The sequence below is a fragment of the Glandiceps talaboti genome, chromosome 23, assembly GCF_964340395.1.
Source record: "Glandiceps talaboti chromosome 23, keGlaTala1.1, whole genome shotgun sequence".
In the NCBI taxonomy this organism is placed as follows: Eukaryota; Metazoa; Hemichordata; class Enteropneusta; family Spengelidae; genus Glandiceps; species Glandiceps talaboti.
Window position 1 is genome coordinate 8,684,766 of NC_135571.1, and position 19,757 is coordinate 8,704,522.

General features: G+C 35.6%; 1 protein-coding gene across 1 annotated transcript in view; it reads right to left on the reverse strand.

Moving 5' to 3' along the window:
* Positions 1-679: 679 nt before the first annotated feature.
* Positions 680-19,757, reverse strand: part of LOC144452687 (uncharacterized) — a 68,319-nt gene continuing 49,241 nt past the window's right edge. Inside the window, exons 57-82 of the mRNA XM_078143831.1 lie at positions 19,400-19,669; positions 18,783-19,049; positions 18,284-18,553; positions 17,605-17,868; positions 16,877-17,143; positions 15,918-16,187; positions 15,365-15,637; positions 14,556-14,834; positions 13,886-14,158; positions 13,358-13,630; positions 12,566-12,696; positions 12,061-12,174; positions 11,470-11,704; positions 10,385-10,607; positions 9,804-9,874; positions 9,407-9,494; positions 8,510-8,770; positions 7,984-8,065; positions 7,417-7,507; positions 6,946-7,016; positions 6,370-6,504; positions 5,974-6,102; positions 5,546-5,694; positions 5,040-5,181; positions 4,594-4,696; positions 680-2,540 (exon numbers count right to left, since the gene is read on the reverse strand). Of these exons, the coding sequence (XP_077999957.1) occupies positions 2,470-2,540; positions 4,594-4,696; positions 5,040-5,181; positions 5,546-5,694; positions 5,974-6,102; positions 6,370-6,504; positions 6,946-7,016; positions 7,417-7,507; positions 7,984-8,065; positions 8,510-8,770; positions 9,407-9,494; positions 9,804-9,874; positions 10,385-10,607; positions 11,470-11,704; positions 12,061-12,174; positions 12,566-12,696; positions 13,358-13,630; positions 13,886-14,158; positions 14,556-14,834; positions 15,365-15,637; positions 15,918-16,187; positions 16,877-17,143; positions 17,605-17,868; positions 18,284-18,553; positions 18,783-19,049; positions 19,400-19,669 (4,802 nt within the window). The 3' untranslated portion in view covers positions 680-2,469. The remainder of the gene's footprint in view (positions 2,541-4,593; positions 4,697-5,039; positions 5,182-5,545; positions 5,695-5,973; positions 6,103-6,369; positions 6,505-6,945; positions 7,017-7,416; positions 7,508-7,983; positions 8,066-8,509; positions 8,771-9,406; positions 9,495-9,803; positions 9,875-10,384; positions 10,608-11,469; positions 11,705-12,060; positions 12,175-12,565; positions 12,697-13,357; positions 13,631-13,885; positions 14,159-14,555; positions 14,835-15,364; positions 15,638-15,917; positions 16,188-16,876; positions 17,144-17,604; positions 17,869-18,283; positions 18,554-18,782; positions 19,050-19,399; positions 19,670-19,757) is intronic.

Below are 19,757 nucleotides of genomic sequence, written 5' to 3' on the forward strand. Positions count from 1 at the left end.
GACATGCAGGGCGCCCTAGTATCACATCGGCCAACTCCGGTGAGGGCGGTCGGCGGAACGACATGACGTAATTTACAGTCTATATAGTTTGTATACTTTTTTTGAAAAATATAAATTTCCATAGCAATATTACAAGTGCATGTATGTATGTCCATACAGCGGATTTCATAATACCGTTCAGGAGGTCTGTTTGATACAACCATGCAAAAAAAAACGATACAAATCTAGCTACACGATATGTAAATTAGCTTACATTTTGAGATGACAAGATTGACTAACTATTAAATTCCCCGGGTTAAATTCCATACAACATTTTGTCTAAATGAAATGAACTGACCTGCCAGCATGCACACATTAACTTCAGACATCAAAACATTGGTTCCCGCATGTCCGTGTCTTCAAAATATCAGACATTTTCGAAAAAAAACAACAGAACCCAACTTGGCATACACTTCATGTTAAAGCATGTAGTATTCAAACACCCTCTTGAGGGCGCTATACATTTATGATTTTGCATGCTACACCTACGTCTGGAAAAGTTGCACGTTTTGTTTTTGAGTTCACATTTAAGTTTTAACATCATAGTCAGATTATACAACTCATTAAAAAAAATTTTAAATGTCCATAACGCGATTTTTTTGTATTAAATAGTTTTTCTTTATTATTTATTTTACACCAGTCAAAAAATTCCATTTACATGATAAAAATGGGGTCAGTCACATGTATATATTAAATCACCCAAATTCTGTTCTCTTCATGATTTAAATATTCCTGTCAATCACTAGATATTTGCATACATTTGCATATCAAGTTATTGTCCAATTATAATCCAATTTACAAGGATATTGTCCAATTAAAATCAATTTTACAAAGACATTGTCCAATCATAATTTGTTTTACAAAGATATTCAGGAATCCTTTGTCATGCTTCAAATATATAAAAATATGCCATAGTTTCTAAAATAATGTCCTGAGTAAAAAATAACATGCATATTTTTTATAAAAAATAGCCCCCATAGACGAAAACATAATAAAGTGACCATAAATATACAGATATTGCCTGAATAAAATAAGTTAGTATAAAAAATTACAAAACATCACAAAACTCTTGTATAAAAAAGCAAATTTTTTTGCACAAGAAAAAGTTCTTTTGAAGTCGAAATATTGCAGTGTATATTGGAAGAGCTTCCTAATTTCTTCATTTCTGGAGTCTGTTTCTTATTGCTAAAATGTAATGGGTGGCCTTGCACCTTTGAAAAGGCTTTTCTGATTGGCTAAAATATTCAAAATTAAATGAATAAGCTAGCATCAGCCAACCATACAAGGTGACTTTTAAAATTCAGGTAGTAATTGAAATGTACTTTACAATATTAAGAAATAAAATGCTGAAGTTCAATAATGCAAATAATGTGTAAGGTTTTTTTTTCAGAAAAAAAATGTCAAACTTTGAGTAGTGTCCAATTAGAAGACATCTAAGATAAGAAGAACTGTATAACAAATGCAAATGAGGAATGCCATATATGGTATTAAACCCCTACATTCCCTTATTTGGAATACTGTACATAAACAGGCAAAAGATGCCCTAATTTGGAATACAAATACATGAACATACTCAGAGCATGCCCTTATTAGGGAAACCTTCTCATACTGGAATTATTTACATATTTTAATAATGCTGCAAAGGAAGTGTTGAGGAAAATTTGGAAACTTTAAAAATAAATTTTAATTTCAATTTACCTGCATTTGTTAATCTTAGAACAATACTTTCTCATCTAAAATTATCATCATGATATATTTATAATACTTATGGTCTCTCCACCCCTCTGGCACAATGGTTTGATCTGCCCTTATTTGGAATACGGGCACTGTCCACCATTACAGAGATAAGAGGTAAGATAGATCATGATTTTGAAGGAAGACAAAAATTACAGACATACAATTTTGTAAAATTTCTTTAAAGGAAGAATTTGATGACCTTCTATGTAAAGTTTTTAACAATATTCCAACCCAAAATAAAATACTAAAAGCTAAAATTTTCTAAAATCAATCTAACAGCTCTAAAAAAGAATTTCTAAAACACTAAGTTTATGTAAATTGTTAGTCAACATCAAGGTTATAATGTAAAAAAATGTTTTTGTTTTTAACATGGTCTCTTTTTTTTATTTTGCACTAGTTGAGCTGAGGACCACGTAATTACTTTTTTTTTTGTCAAAATGAAAACCCATTAACTTACAGAAATAAAAAAAATGTTATGATATGTCTGAGATAAAATACTGAAGATAATACAATGCTTTGAAAAGTTTGGGTAATCATTAAAAAAATTATATCTTTTGGGAAGGTTTTTGAAAATTTTGACCTTCTGCTCAAGGAAAATTGTTTTGATTTTGCATTTGGTTAAAATTTCTTTTTCATTCTTTGATAATTGTGAGCAAAATTATCAATGTGTTCGACATCGCAAATTTTATTTTTTTACAGCTCAACCATTTTATCATTTGGATCCAGATTTTCGATCTCATCGGGATCAACCTTCTTGGAGGGATCTGAGAAAAAAATATATACAAAAACAACGTTAAATTTTCATATTATTCAATTCAATTTTAAGAAAAACCTTTCATGGTTATCCAAAATAAAGTTATATCCCTCATCACTTTCAATATGCCCTTATTTGGCATCCAGATCTACATGCCCTTATTTGGCATCCAGATCTACATGCCCTTATTTGGCAAATGCCTACATGTATACAGCTTTAGGGGCTTACTGATTTGTATGCACTTATTTAGAACGCTTATTTGGAATCACTGATTTACATGCCCTTATTTGGTAGATACCCATATGTGGCTTACTGATTTGCATATAATATGTCCTTATTTGGCATACATGATCTAATATATTAGGATGTCATGAGTTAAATGCATGCATTATTTGGAACATCTTTCTTTAAATAAGATATACTGGTACATTTGGATATGTGAATACTAATTACTATTATAACACATCATTTTCAGTGATTGGCTTAGACAGTGTCATGTGGTATGGACTAGTGACCTCAATTTGCATAGGGGGTAATATTCATTTTCTATTTTCCTGAGGGCAATATAGCATGTCCTTCTGGTGAATTGTTTGACTCTGCCTGAAAATGAGATGTGTTATAAAACACTTATTGCCTTGCCTTATTCGGGCACTAGTAGACGTCATATTACCCCTCATGCTGCTATTTAGCACCTATGATTGTATTTCCCTCAGCTTTCAGCCTCTAGAAATAGTTGCCAAATAACAGCCCCTGGGGTAACAGACGTTAACTATAAATGCCTTCATAGCCAGGCAATAAGTATATATCATATCACTGATTACTTTTTCTGAAAGATGATAACTTTGTTTTTATGTTAAGAACTACAATATATATTATAATTTCACTTTTATACATATTACATGAAAACATTAAAACAAAGAAAATGTGTTATGGTTTGAAAATGCCTCTTATGGTATTTAGCATGTTACCATTACATTTTAATTTTATGAAAGTTTAGAAGTTAGACATTCTTTAGATTTTAACATGTGCAAATGAAGCTAACTAGCATGTGCAGATTTTGCAAAAAGATGCTTGGCTATTACCTATTGCATTCTTTAAACCACAATTCATCAGTTCTACAGATACAAATTGCAAATAGCGGAAAAAATTTAAAAAGTGCAAATGTTGCGTGTTTTGCTGGTTATTAAAGCACCTCCTTTGGAAGCCAAACCACTGAGACATGTGTGTGTGACTCGTTTGTTTTGTGTGTGTTGCGTACATGCTTCTCATTGTTCTGTTACCCAGTGTACAGCAATTATGCATGCAATAATCTGTGCAAATGAGATAGCAGCATTGCCAATGAGAATATGCACACCTCCTGTACTTTCAGTCAAGCAAGAACCATTGTAGAAATGTCGATGACAACAACATGCCACCCTAGGGATAAGAAGTTCAAAGGGCTACAAAGACAGACAGACAGACAGACAGACAGACAGACAGACAGACAGACAGACAGACAGACAGACAGACAGACAGACAGACAGACAGATACACAACAGATTCTAAACTTCATAACTAAACTCTAGCTAACCCTATGCCCAGTAATAACATGTTCATTGTCATTATTTGACAAATGAAAACTATCTAAAAATTGTTTCATATCCTTCTGGTCTTCTCACAGAGAAAAAAAGGTGGAACTAACCAAGGATAAAAACATTGTGATTGTTACGTATCTACTTTCATCTGTTTGTGTTTGTGAATGTGTGGCTGAGAAAGGATGAAAGAGGAGAGACAGAAATAAGAGAGTAGGAAAGAGAGAGATTGAGTATGAAAGAGTGAAAGAGTGAGAGAGAGAGAGAACATAAAGTGTGGATGGAGAGAGAGAGAGAGAGAGAGAGAGAGAGAGAGAGAGAGAGAGAGAGAGAGAGAGAGAGAGAGAGAGAGAGAGAGAGAGAGAGAGGGAGGGAGGGAGGGAGGGAGAGAGAGAGAATAACCATTTGAAATAGAAAGAGATAGATGATGTTTGTATGCATTTTTGTGTTGTGTGAGTGAAAAGTCAATGAATATACTACATGATTACTTACACTGAATAGCTTGAGAACCTGAAGGTGACAGCAACCAATTACTATCACTGACACGTCCTTGTAAAACATCCAGTACAGCCCTGTGTATGAATACATACTGTGCCTGTGTACAAATAAACAAAGGTACCAAAAATGAGAAGAAAAAAACATACATAGAATTATGGAATGCCAACCTGTCCACACATAGTATAATATGCAAAGTGAAGGTTAATTTAATATGCTGTCGGTAATAAAAACGAGAAGAAAAAACCATATACAATGTATAGATATATGGAATGCCAACCTGTCCACATGATAGTATATGCAATTTGAAGGTAAATTTAATATGCTATCAGTAATAAAACATTGGAAAGCGCTACATCAACTTGTATACGAATGAGTTTGAGATAGAAATATTGTCTTTGCAATATGTGACATAGGGTTTAACATGATATAGTTTTGCTTACCTCAGTTTGTACCATAAAGCATCTCTTTTGTCTCATGTTGGCAACCAAACGGAAGACATCTATGTATTTATTTTCCTTTCTGGCTAGATGTTGTAGGAGGAAGTCAAGACTCATGTATGTACCAGATCTACCAACACCAGCACTGCAATACAAATATTATTATTATCATTATTATTTTATTTCTTGTAAGAAAACGTGCTACATGTGTGTCTCAGCACAATGTACAGACTGAAGTTTAAAATTGTAATAAATTAAAGAAAATAACAGCACGCATTGAGGGACTAAGTGTAAAACTGGCCGACTAAAATGATTCACAAATATACACACATAGTAACATATATTATACTAGATTGGCAAGTATCTAGGGGTGGGGTTGGGAGGGGTGTTCTGAGTCCTAGAGGTGGGGTTGGGGAGGGGTGTTTTGAGTCCAGTCTCCTAAATGACAGTCATTTTTCAAGGAATGTAAAAAAAATTGATACATTTTTTTGGTAGAACTGGTACTTTACCTGCAGTGTATGACAGCTGGTCCACTGTTCTTTGGTATCTGTCCACGTACAGTACGCACAAATCTCAGTAAAGCATCAGATGTCTCCGGGACACCATGATCTGGCCAGGCAGTGAATTGGAAGTGACGTACAGCACGAACTTCACGGGTCTGAAAAAATAAATTTACATAATTGATTGTAAGGTTTATGAATAACTACCATTCTCTCAACGATATCCAACATTCTGTTCTCTTACAACATGTTTTCCCAAACAATTTGAAAATTCATGAAAAACCTCAAAATGGAACAAATACTTAGGAATTGATGCACAACATTTTACTTAATTCTAAATCTTCTCATTAACTTTGACATTTTGCATTAAAAAAGGTAACACTTAAGTTAAACTGAAACTTGAAAACAACTTATAGTAAACCAGGAGCTTTACATACCTTGACCATCTCCAAGGTAAAGTCACTCACAATCCATTCGGGCAGGATAGATTCTGATGACATGGTAACGGTGATGTTACCGTAATCGGTAGGGTCAGAATCAAATGGCCAATAGTGGTCACATTTAACCTAAAATACACAAAGAAGAAATATATTTTAGTGCAAATTTCCAGACAGTACTTCAAAATGGATTACCTCAAATTGTTATTTACCCTGTAGGCACATCATAGAAATATTTTTGATTTCTTGGACAGTACCATCACTTCCACTCCATTCATTATACGCCAAGCAAGAGCCATTTAGAACAAAAAATATGGAATATATACTCTGGTCGTTCTATGATTCATTCTCTTGAAATACTACCTAAACTGTTGTTTGTATGTTTGGGGAACTCACCCTTCCTTTCTCCACACACTGTGTGATCATGACAACCGTTGATACATTTTGTTCCCATACCATTCTCCAGAAATCATCCTTGGTTGTAGGGAGTGGTCCTTGTGTAGCAATATACTCACGAGGTGAGTTGTAGCCCTGCAAATAATTAGGATGACTTGTGTCAAGTATTACCAAATAAGGTATATTTATTCTCACAGTATGACCATATAAGGTAAAATGTTATAAAGTATGGTAAAATGTAACCAAATAAAGTAACATATATGGTAAAATGTGACTAAGAATCTACAATATGACCAAATATGGTAATATGTAACCAAATGTGTTAAAATGTGACTAATACTGCAAAATGTGATTACAAATGTAAAATATGACTAAATATGGTAATATGTGACCAAATAAGGTAAATTTCAACTAATAATTTACATGAGATAACCTAATATGGGCATGCCTTGACCAAATATGGTGAATGAGTAAAATGTTCATAAACATTCTGGACCTTTTGAAGACTATGTTGCAATGAAAATAGCTATGATAGCACGAACATTAATAAAAAAACAACATGAGATGAAAACTTACAGCAATGTAGTTGGCATTGATGTAGTCGTTGCCATCATCTGATTCTTTCAACTTGACTCTAGTGTGGTCGTCTGTAATAAAACATATAAACACAATGAAGACATGATTTTATAATGTGACTTTGTCAAATTCATGATCCCAGAAATAACTCATACTAACATGGACATGGTATCAGATCATTTGGAAGTATTGTAAACTTGATCAACAACACACAGGTGTTTAAATTTGAAAGAAAATTCAAGTGACCTAAGGGGCTTTGACACTACAAGTAGCTGGACGATTAGTGACAAGACTCCTTAGGTCACGAGTATTATTCGGCTGAATGAAGAAACAATATTGGAGAATAATATGATTACACCAGTGCCAGTAATATCAAAGAAAAATCATGGAAAGTAGCGACAATTTTGAATATTTCGAACACAGCAGAACCAGTGACGTAAACGAAGTGTAATATTTGGAAAGTATACTTACATGGCAAGATATTTGTATATCTATTCTTGGGTTTATTCTCTGGAAGATCAGCAACGCGTGTTGAAAAGTTGGTGCCAATTGGTCGCAAATCCTGTTCAGAAATAATTATATATAATTAATTTGTTAACATTAAGAATTAGGCAAGAAGGGTGGCTTACCTTCAACTCTGATTAAAAAGGGATTCATAAACATGCTAATTTAAAACTGGTTAAAACTGGTTTGAAACAAATTAAAACTTGTACAACACTGGTGAAAACCTGATAAAACTGGTTAAAACTACTTGAAAACTAACAAATTAAACAGGTGAAAACTGGTTAAAACTAGTTTGAAATGGGTTGAAACCAGATAAAACTGGTTAAAACTAGTTTGAAATGGGTTAAAACCAGATAAAACTGGTTAAAACTGGTTTAATAATATATCATTGACTTGTATAGAAACTAACATTGTTTAAAAATTAAACATTATGGAATCAAGTTGCTAGCATGATTAAAACAAACAAGTTCCCTGAATAATACTGTAATTAGAAAATTACGTTTTTGTCAAATTTCTTCAAAGTAGATAACTTACATCATACTCTTCCTGGAATTTATATTCAGAATCAGCTGCCATTTGGCGGTAATGCTCTGCAAATTTACTAATCTGGACAGGTCTGGAAATAAAAGTAACACCATTCATTATTGGTTGATAAAATAAGGTAAGACATGTTATTGGTGGATACTTCTGCATTAACCAATCAGTACTCTTTTTTCTGTTTTCAGAATACTGTACCATTGAAAATACGTTTATCATCTACTGCTGATAAATTTAAGATATACAACATTCTCACTTTTAGTAGTAGTAGGGGTTAGGATTCCACCAACACAACAGAGCGAAGTTTTGAAATTGGTTAAAACATATGCCAGTAATGCACGTGTGTGGTAGTGTTTGTGTGTATGTTATTATGGAAAGCTATCATGATATGGCAGGGAGTCAATCATCTCTGGATTAATCATATTGCGTGTTAGTGCCATTTTAAATTCTGTGATAATTTAGTGATTGGTTGATTAATTGATTGGTTGACTGATTGATTGATTGATTGATTGATTGATCATACCTTGCCAGTCCTGTTTGTCTGCTTTCCTTCACACTTGGCAGTTGTACAATCTGTGGTGCTTGTTGGACTACAACTGGTTGTGGTTGTGGTAATGGTGGTGATGGTGATGGTGATCGTGGTCTTGATTCTTTCATTACATACCGTGGACTAGGAGGTCTAACGTCATTACGGACGTATGCTGGGTTCTCTAGACCAACAAGATGTTGATCTGAATCACGTCTGTATAGATAATCATTGTCTCTTCGACGTTTAACACAACAACTGTTCAAAAGATAACAAAATGAAATCAATTTGTTATAAAAACAAGAATCAATCCAACTATAGCACCAGGTATATTTTGGAACCAGACCTGAAAACTTTGAGAAGGATGCTCAAACTTTTTGATTACGACTCGAAGTTTATTTGCTAAAACTTCTGACATGTTGACTACTCACAATAATGTGAAACAATAACAACAACAACAACAACAACAACAACAACATCATCTCGAACTCCTCATATGGAATATATATACGGCAAATGTGACATCAGAGACACCGATAAATGTAACTGTTTGTTTGAAATTGTTTGGTTTGTTTCTTGTCTTGTCTTGTCTTGTCTTGTCTTGTCGAGTTTTGCTTTCTTATTGTTTGTTTTTCTTGTTTCATTTGGTGTGTAAGCTTCTAAGAGTGATAACGGGGTCCAGGGGGTAATCTGTTGGATAACTAGTGATTAGTTGTGATAACTAGTGATAACTAGTTATTTTGCTAAATTTTAATCCAGCAATGTCACACCTAATAATATAGGGACTGACATTTTAAAGTGTTTGTGTCATTTCTTTCCTAATGTACAGTAAAAATACACAATTACAGAACAAAAAACACAGAATTACTACAGAAATATTTTTAGTAAACTTACCATCTGCAGATGATTATGAGACAAATCACAAATATTGCCAATACAACAATACCAATGATAGCATAGCCAAACCACCATATGTCGTATTCTGTTGAAGAGAAAAAAACATAAATATATTGATCTTTTTGATTGGTGCATCATGAGCCAAATACTTATCTTGATGATTGATTGACCTATCAGGAGGCCTTATATAAATCTTAATCACTACCCACACTCATTGTAATACTAGTATTCCAAAACCCTTTCTACATCACAAATGATGCCTTTACCCGTCTTTCAGGTTTTCTCAAATCAAAGTACATCGACACAATAATGATTCCCTCCCATACAACACATCTGACTTAAAGATATGATTTTATTTGGGGAAATTATTGAAATACAACATTTTGGTACTTACTTGTGCTAATGGAAGAACTCCAAGCTGTGTCATTGTACACATCATCAGAGGCGTAAGCTCTAATCTTGATCCTGAAAATATAGAAATATGAAAATAAAGTTACTTTGTGAGAGACTTACATTTTTTCTTGGGGTGGGGGTGGGGGTTGTTCTTGATTGAGCAGCTAGCTTGTGTGTCTTTTACCACTGCAGTCTGGTTTTTTAGCATTCCTGATTACTGACAATATCTTTGTCTTGACATTCTTTTTTATTTGTCAAAACAGTGATCAGGGCAGCTATGATGTCATAACAAGTGATTTTCACATAAATCCTTACATGCAATGCCACAACTTGAAAAGGCTGAACACATGCCAAGTGTACTAAAGGCAGAAATAAGTCTGACTGGACTTTTCCTTTAAGTTGATAGCAGTAATCAATACAAGTGTACTAAAGGCAGAAATAACACTGACCAGACTTCAGTAATCAATACAAGTATACTAAAGACAGAAATAAGTCTGACTGGACTTTTCCTTTAAGACAAATTTGGAGGTGTGCCATACAATACTTCCAGTTAATGATGGTATACTATATACAATTACTTACATATAACGAGTCAGTGGTTTCAATGGACCGTTACAATAAGTTGACGTATCACTTGTACAATCTTCATTACCGATAGTGTATTCTAATGAGCTGGCTCGTTTTCGTCGGTTACCTATGACAGCAAAGTAGTTGACAGCTTCACTTGTCTGGTATGCAGGTATAGGACTGAAGTCCTTCACATCATTGTAACCTGGTGGTGATGCACCGACAGTACCTGGTGAACCTGTAAGTGAGAATTATTGCAAAATTGTCAGATATATATATAATATTTAGTTATTTTTTAAAATTTATTTATTAAATAAATATTCAGAATTGATCTCAAAGTGGCACCCATATCACATGAAATGGAATTTTTGAACTTTGAATTTGGAACTTCATAGAACTATACTGTTAGTTGTTTGATGATTGTGACAGTCTGAAACACTGTGTAACGGCTCCTGTGTATCTTACTTGATACTGTGTTATTTATACCACTCTACATATATATGTATTGAGCACTGTTTATGCCAGCATAGACATTTTACATATACTGAGTATATACAGTGTGTGTGTGTGTGTGTGTGTGTGTGTGTGTGTGTGTGTGTGTGTGTGTGTGTGTGTGTGTATTGCATTTGAATTGAATTGGGTGTGAAACACAGCTGTCTGCCTAGCAGACTTATAGAAGTTGGCTCCAAACAATCAGGATTATTGTAAATTGACAACCAACCAACAAACCAACCAACCAATCAACCCATTAACCCACCAACCAAACAACTGACCAGCCAACTGATCGACTGACCAACCAACCAACCAACCAACCCATCAACCCAATATTATGATCATTGACACTGAAATAATTAACCCACATCAACACATGTTTGCACAGATGTGTCTTCAATTTGATCTCACAAATATCCAGAATTGAAGTTTATTTTTTGTCCAGTTACAGCAGAAATTCCATGTTTAAGAGTCTAGTTTGAAAAAACATCACCATCATAAGTCTTGCACGAGAATTTTGTTGAAAGCAGCACACATCCAATCAGAATCTTTCTTTGTATCATGAGGTTTCAGAATAGCCAATCAGAATCTTTTAACTAATGACTTACCACTAGCTTCAGCAACTAAGATGCCATATGCTTGGATAACGTTGTACTGGTCATCAAACAGATCATCTGATAGGATAATAGTGATTGTATCATGTGTGACACCTGGATTCATTTTACGTTTTATTTCAGCACTAGTTAATGGTAGGGGTCTTGGTGATGCTAATGGCATAGTTAACGCAGATGGTACTGAAGCCACGGCATTTTCACTTAAACCAAAACTATTTCTGGCTTTGATCTGTAATTTTGCAAAAAAGAAAACATGGATGAGAATTTAAACTACCGGTAATCAGAATTCTGTATTTACCATGTGATGCATTGAAAATAAAACACAGCCAATCAGAGTCATTGTTTACATTATGCAATTTATGGAGAGCCAATCAGAACATTTGTTTGTATCAGCCAATCAGAATCTTGGTTAGTATCATGAGGTTCATAGACAACCAAATCAAAATCTTTGTATTATGAGGTTCATGGACATCCAATCAGAATCTTTGTTAGTATCATGAGGTTCATGGACATCCAATCAGAATCTTTGTTAGTGTCATAGGTTCATGGACATCCAATCAGAATCTTTGTACTTGAGATACTTACAGTAAAAGTATACGTATATCCTGGTCTGAAGACACCAAGGTTTTCATTTTCATACACGGTCTGACCATTATCAGCAATAACTTCCACAGTGAAGGGGCCATGCTGTGCATTACCCTGTTGGTAGAAGAAAACATAGTGTTGAATGCAGCTCAGGAAGCCATACTCATAAATTTACTCAAATTGTTCAAGCTAGGGAGTTTAAGTCAGTGGTCAGTAACAGATTAAGATATGTTAAGATCCCCTAACACACTTAATCAATCAAAAGAATTTATATAGCGCCAAAATCCAAAATGACATATTGTTCTATGGCGCTGAACAGAAACAACAGTAGATCATTGTAAAAAGTTAGAAAGCTCTTGCAAACAGATACAACTTCATATCCTTCTTAAATTTACTGACAGTGGGTGATGAATGAAGTTCAGGTGGTAAACTGTTCCATAAAGAGTGGTGCTGCCTGCAAGACCATTTGTCTTTGTATTTACATGAAGACTTGGACATGACCTACCTGAAGTGTACCTCTCACTGTTACTTCATATATATCAATGACTCCGTTAGGAGACTGTGGTTGTGTGAATGAAGCAAGAACCTGGAATGGGTCTTGTAAGGCCACTGTGAACTGACGGACTGCACTTGGAACTGGAGAGGTAAAAACATCAAGTTAATAAATATACAGCTGAATGACACAGCTAAGAAGCACTTGTCCTAATATTTGATATGCTAACAATATTGCATTGGATAACACCTCTGACAACCATTTTATCAACACTGCAGTGCAGTGTATTCTGACATTACTAAGGTCCCATTATTATTATTTTCATATAAAAATCCAACTATTTTAGTGTGTTTGCACTTACTGTTTACATGGAGATGAAAACACTGTTATGTAAATGACCAAAAATGCAATAATTAAAAAATGTACAAGTTTGACCTCCGATATGACACTACTGTGGACGTACTTATCCGCATGCTACTCACTGCTGTGCTATATTTACATGTGTGCAACATTTTCAATTTGTCCATCTTTTGTGTTTCCGCGTAAAGTCAAAATCATTTGTCATTATCGAGTATACACATTAAAATGCATTAAAGTGAATAGGAATATTGATTTTAGCATTTTTAGTGGAAAAAAGTTATCATGTAAATGCAGCATCACTAATACCGAAATCCCTTGTATTTATTGGTCACAAAAACCAATTGGGGAATAAATAATACATATATTAGGTCTGCATTTTTCAGTCTTGTCTTTTCAACATACACAACTTCAAATTTGCAAACTTACAGAAAAAGATATACTTACTGTCTCCAAAAGTTCTTTGTTGATATTCCACTGGTTCACTTGTTAGTGATCCGATAACAGTTCTAACGGTCAGTGTATAGGTAACAAATGAATCCAGTCCGGTAATCTGGTAGGTGGTAGAAGGAGTAGTAAATGTTGTCTCTGCACCGTCCTCATCTGATGCTTTGTAACCAACTTGGTAGGAAATACCAGTTCCTGGTGCAGCCACCCAACTAATGTCAATAGAGTTCTTAGTGACGTCATCGACAGTGATTGGCCCAGGTTTGAAGGGTCCTGGCAGGAAAAAATATTGAACAGTAAAATATTGAGTGATTGAGAGACCAGGTGTAATAACAGGCAAGTAATTTTCATCAGATTCTGACCCCCCCCCCCCTGCACCCCCTCCTCTTAATACTCATGTTATCTACAAACAGGATGTGAGGTATGTGTAACCCCTCCAATTCAGTTCCTAGCATTTGAAAACCTGAAAACAAAGTGCTGCTTTTTGCTTTTATGCTGTAACAAATAATGAAAATGAACGAGACTTACGTGTAGAAACAGCAGAACTAGTGATGGCACTACTGAGTAGAGCTCCACTGACTGAAATAATGCTAAATGTATATGACTGTCCATTGGTGAGTCCAGCGATATCTTGTGATGTTTCTGATGGAAGTACAACTATTGGTTGTTGTTGACTTGTGGTTGGAGTGTAAGATATCCTGTACTCGGACACATCACCAGCTGATGCTGTCCATGTGACAGTAACAGATGTAGAACCAATTGTATCAGTTGGGACATTGATTGTGAGTGGTGGTGTTGGCACTAGAAAGGAATAACAGAAGAAACTCACATTTATGCAAAACAAAAGCATATCTGACAATATGCATACCAAATCAAAGTCAAAGGAACCTTCAATACAGTCATAGCCAACCTAAAGCTGCAGTTGGAAGGCACTATTCCACAGTTCAGGAAAGTTGACTGGTGTACTGAACACTTGGAATGTTATTTACAATTAAAAATGATGTAAAATGAGTGTTGAACACTGAAGTGTTGTTTAAGGTAACAGCTGCAGAAATTGAGTATTTACCACTATGAACAGATGAAATTGATGTTGAACACTGAGGGCACTGTTTCACTGGCTTAAATGTTAGCATTAAACACTGGGGGCACTGTTTTCTCTCAATAACTGTTAAGAGCTGCTTTCAATCAATATGCATACCTGTTCTTTGTACAGCTGTATCAGCATCACTGTTGACATCAGTACCTCCTACAGTGGACACAGTCATGATTCCAACTGTATAAACTCTACCTGGTGTCAACTGGTTGATGGTGTACGATGTAGCAGTCTCACTCACTTCAAACTCAGTGGTGCTGTCAGCACGTGCTGGGTCCAATGTCACTTTGTACTTGGCAATGTTGGCACCACTTGGTGGCACCCACTCCAATGAAATACTGGTTGTGTCATAGTTGGCGATACTCAAAGTAGGTGCTGGTGGTTCTGGTAAAATAATGTAGCAAAAGGTATGAGTTACAGTTTCCATTTATATGTAAAATTGTTAGCTTGGGAACTCAGGTGCTTGAAAGACTTCTTGCACACAAGCATTTAGATTATATGAAGACTAAATTTTGATCACAGGCAATTCTACAATCTGATGATCACACTGCCACCTAGTGGTGAGATTTTATGAGCAAACACTGCCACCAAGTGGTGAGCTGTAACTAGCAAAAAATTACGAGCTAGTTGTTACCTGAAACTAGCAAACACTAACATCTAGTGGTGAACTGTAACAATCAACACTGCCACCTAGTGGCGAGATTTAACAAGCAAACACTGCCACCTAGTGTTCAGCTATAACATTGCAACTCGAGGTCAGCTGATACTAGCATACATCCGTTCAGATGACAGTAGATCTGGCTAGACCAAAACCTTATCAATACTTTACAACATTGAAATTTTTGACCGTGTTCTAACTTTAAAAGAAAACATAGATTTTTTTAAAAAGTGGTACAACAGCCAATAATGCTTACTTGTATATCTTGAAACCTGTCTTGCAACACTTGATTCCTGGCCAGCCACAGCCTTGACACTGATGGTATACTCTGTAGCAGGTGCCAGGCCTGTTAACGTAAAGTCTAATACGTCACTGGTAACGGACGTCGGAGAGTTAAAGTCACCATTTTCAGGACTGTAGATGACCTCATAGCTGGTAAGAACACCTTCAGAACGTGTCCATGACAGGTGAATGCTGTCTTCTGTGATATCTATTGAGTTAATGATAACTTGGCCTGGGGAAGCTGGTTCTATGGGGTGGAAAACACAAATTTGATGTTACAAAAATACTTTTTAAAGTACATCTCATCCACAGAATGACATTCAATCAATCAATAATCAATAATCAATCAGTTAAAAATAATTCCTGTCATTTTTTATTGATTCCATGTCTATTTCTTATTTCTTAGTTTCAAAAAAATGATTTGATATTATCTAATTTTTACAACTCTACAGATAAGAAAATGCTAATGTGAGAACCTGGGATTGAATTATTGGGCTTTAACTGAAGCAATTATATCAAATTCTTACTTGTTCTCTGTGTTAAGACATCTAATCCATCCTCAGTCAGAGTTGAACCAATGGATGTCTGAACGGTGATGACATACTCCTCACCAGGTGTTAAACCAGTCAGTGTTTGTGACTCCCTGTCTACAATAACAGGTGAGTGTGTTAAACCATCGGAAGGTACATGGGTTACATGATAATGTGTGAATGAACCAGTAGGTTCAGTCCATTGTAATGCAATGGTGTCTTCTGTGTAACTTTGTACTGTTATTTCTAAGGTTATTGGTTCATCAGCTGTAATGAAAAAGAAAAGAAAACTGAAAGTTAAACGATGGAACACGATTGAAATGAGGATATCCGGGCCTTAAAGGGGCATAAGCTGAGTTTATAAGCATTTTACTTAAGTGAAAATACCACATTCCAGTATAACGTTAATGTCAATGGATGTCTCCTATAACATTATGGTTGTCTTTTTGCTGTTAGAACAGTTAATTGCATTGTAGGAATTTCCTACACATTTTTTGATATATATAATAAATTACGTCATCGGATCGTTTATGTGTTATATCTAAATACCGGTTTGAATGCAGTCAATTTCAGGTAATGTTTAAGTATGCTTCAGTAAGTATAATACTGAGAGTATTTTTTAAATATGCAGCATAAATTACGCCCAAATATGAATACTCTTGGCTTGTGTCCCTTTAAAGGGAAATTAGTATAGGCAAAAAAAAATCAAAATTCGTTTGTGAACTTGCATGTACTTAAACACTGCCCTCAAGTGGCAACAGATATGATAAAACACTCCTAATTCACTGTAATATCACAAATATGTAAACTTATATCTAGCACTTGCATGTACTTAAACACTGCCCTCAAGTGGCAATGAGTGTGATAAGAAGGTCCTAAATTTGTAAACTCATATCAAATGTGTATATTTCCCGAACCAGATGCTGGAAGATTTGTCAAGAGAATATTTCACTTACGTGTCGACACAACTGTTTCTCGGAACGTGCTTTCTCGGGATCCAGTAACCGTATATATTCTGATGGTGTACTCAACAATGGGCGTCAATCCAGTCAGAATGATATTACGTGTATCAGATGCTATTGTCTTAGGTGATGGTATATCTCCATTTGTAGGTGTATATGTCAATTTATACTCGTCAATGACACCATCAGCTGCACCGAATGACACTTCGATGTATGTAGCATGGACCTGGTCCAGAGTTATCTCACCTGGTCTTCCTGGCACTGTTAGAGAGTACAGATGAACAATGATAAGATACCATGCTTATTTTTTACTACACAGAGGACTCGAAAGTTAAAAAATAAAATGACTGGTCACAGTGTCTGCATTCATACTTCAGTCGGTATAATATGTGCAATTTCATTTTGTCATGTGACTTTCAAAGCCAAATTTTATGCAAAGTGGTTAATTAATGGTCTTACCTATACTCTAACATACAAACTTGCACTAAACTCAAATTGAGGTGAAAGCCAGGTGCCCCATAGACACCATATTTATGTAAGCACCACAGAAAATTATAAAAAGTGCATTTGTTGGAGTAAGAGTGAACTTTGGTGGGGAAACAACAGTCTGTGATTTAGTCCAAAAATAGTGTTTGTTTTGTATGTGCATTTTCTACATCAACTTACTACAAATTGAGTAATCAGTTACAAATCACATTGACACTTTTTTTTAAATCTCCTACCTGTATTATCTGTTACAGAGACTTCACCGCTGACTTCATCACCAGATTTGGTCTTGATGGTGACTGTGTATGTTTCACCAGTTTCAAGACCTTCCAGTACAATTTGATTAGTACCAGCTGCAACATCACTAGGTGATGCTGTCGTTCCTACCGGTGTGTACACTACTTCATACACATCAAACACATTAACAGCTGCTACCCATGATACTGTCAATGAGTCTGTTGTGGCAGATGCAACAGTGACTGTTCCAGGGTCAGTTGGTACTGTGTGAAAAAAAAAAACAAGAATAGAATTTTCAAACCCACTCTATATTTATATATAAGCACACTACACAATGCATGCAGAGAAACTAAACATAAAAAAGACACTGCGACATTTATGAGGTGAAAGAGTTTTTCACCTGAATGTGTATGAAAATCATTTATTATTACAAATGCTTTGGAGTACATGTGCAGATGTTCAATTTGACATCATAGGCCAACATCACAGCACTAGACAGGGCAACATCAAAACATACCATGCAACATCACTTTTTAAAGAATGTCACATGCTCCTATTGTAGCCAATGACGGCGTCTATGGCATTAGTGGGGTGTAATCATTCACTAAAACCTAATAATGCATAGATATGATATTGACCTAAACATATTTACAAACTATTTCTTTTTCAACAACTTACCAGTTCTCTGAGTAATGGACTCTGGATCACTGGTGGCAGTAGACCGTTTAGTAACCAATGTTACGGAATACAGCTGACCGGGTGTTAGTTGCGACAGTACATATTCAGTGACACCCTTTGCAACAGTTGCCTCGGTGTCACCATTTGTATTAGCTGGTGACCAGGATAGTGTATATTCATCATATTCTTGAGCCACTGGTCCTGTCCAGGTGACAGTGATTGAGTTGGTATCATAATTTGTGACAGCTAGGTTTGTTGGTGTCTCTGGGACTGAAAAATTAATAAACAACAACAAATTAACATAAATATATCAACATGCCCACACACATCCATTTACGTCAAAACCCTGTCACACTCACATATACCCTAACCCCCTACATACTCATATCCACACACACACACACACACACACACACACACACACACACACACACATACATACACACACACAAATACACACACAGACACACAGACACACACACAATATAGGCAAACGTACTTGTTATAACATCTTGTGTAGCAGCATCACTTTCTTCATCACCACTTGTTGTTACTATGGTAATCTGGTAGGCTGTGCCAGAGGTCAAGCCACTCATGAGAAGTTCTCTCGCATCATCCAATTCATATATCTGTTCTGTTGGAGTTTCAGAAAGCTGGCCATAGGATACAACAAAACCATCGTGGTCACCATCAGGAGTTTCCCATGTGATGGATATACTATCAGATGCAACTTCCACAACATTGATAGTAGCTACAGTACTTGGTTCTATCAAAGGAAATGAAGAAATGTTTAATGTCAAGACGTTGATCTGGTAAAATGTAAGTCTTTACAACACTAATATAGAAATCAGTTGCCATGAGCAATGCGATTGGTGTTTTTCTGATATGAGAGAGAGAGAGAGAGAGAGAGAGAGAGAGAGGGAGAGAGAGAGAGAGAGAGAGAGAGAGAGAGAGAGAGAGAGAGAGAGAGAGAGAGAGAGAGTGTGTGTGTGTGTGACATAGACAGAAGGAGAGAGAGACAGAGACAGACAGACAGACAGACAGACAGACAGACAGACAGAGAGAGAGGGGTCATACAAACAGTTTGAAGATGAAAATAAATTTAATTTTCCTTACTTGTAATCTGAGTCTCGCTTACTCTAGCACTCCTCATATTAGCACTTCTAGTCACTACAGATATAAAGTACTCTCTACCAGCTGTAAGTCCAGATAATGAATATGATGTAGATGAAGAGCCAATGTTAGTAACAGCACTTGATGCACCATCAGCTGGGGAGTAGTAGATTGTGTAACCATCATGATCACCAACACTGGGTTGTGACCAACTGATAGGAATGGAGGTACTTGTGTAACTACCAATTGTTAGACTTGATGGTGGATTTGGTACTGTAATGGTAATAAAAATACAAATAATGTATTAGTTTAGGAATCATTACCACAGGTTTCTTTAAACGTGATGACATCTTGCTCTAGG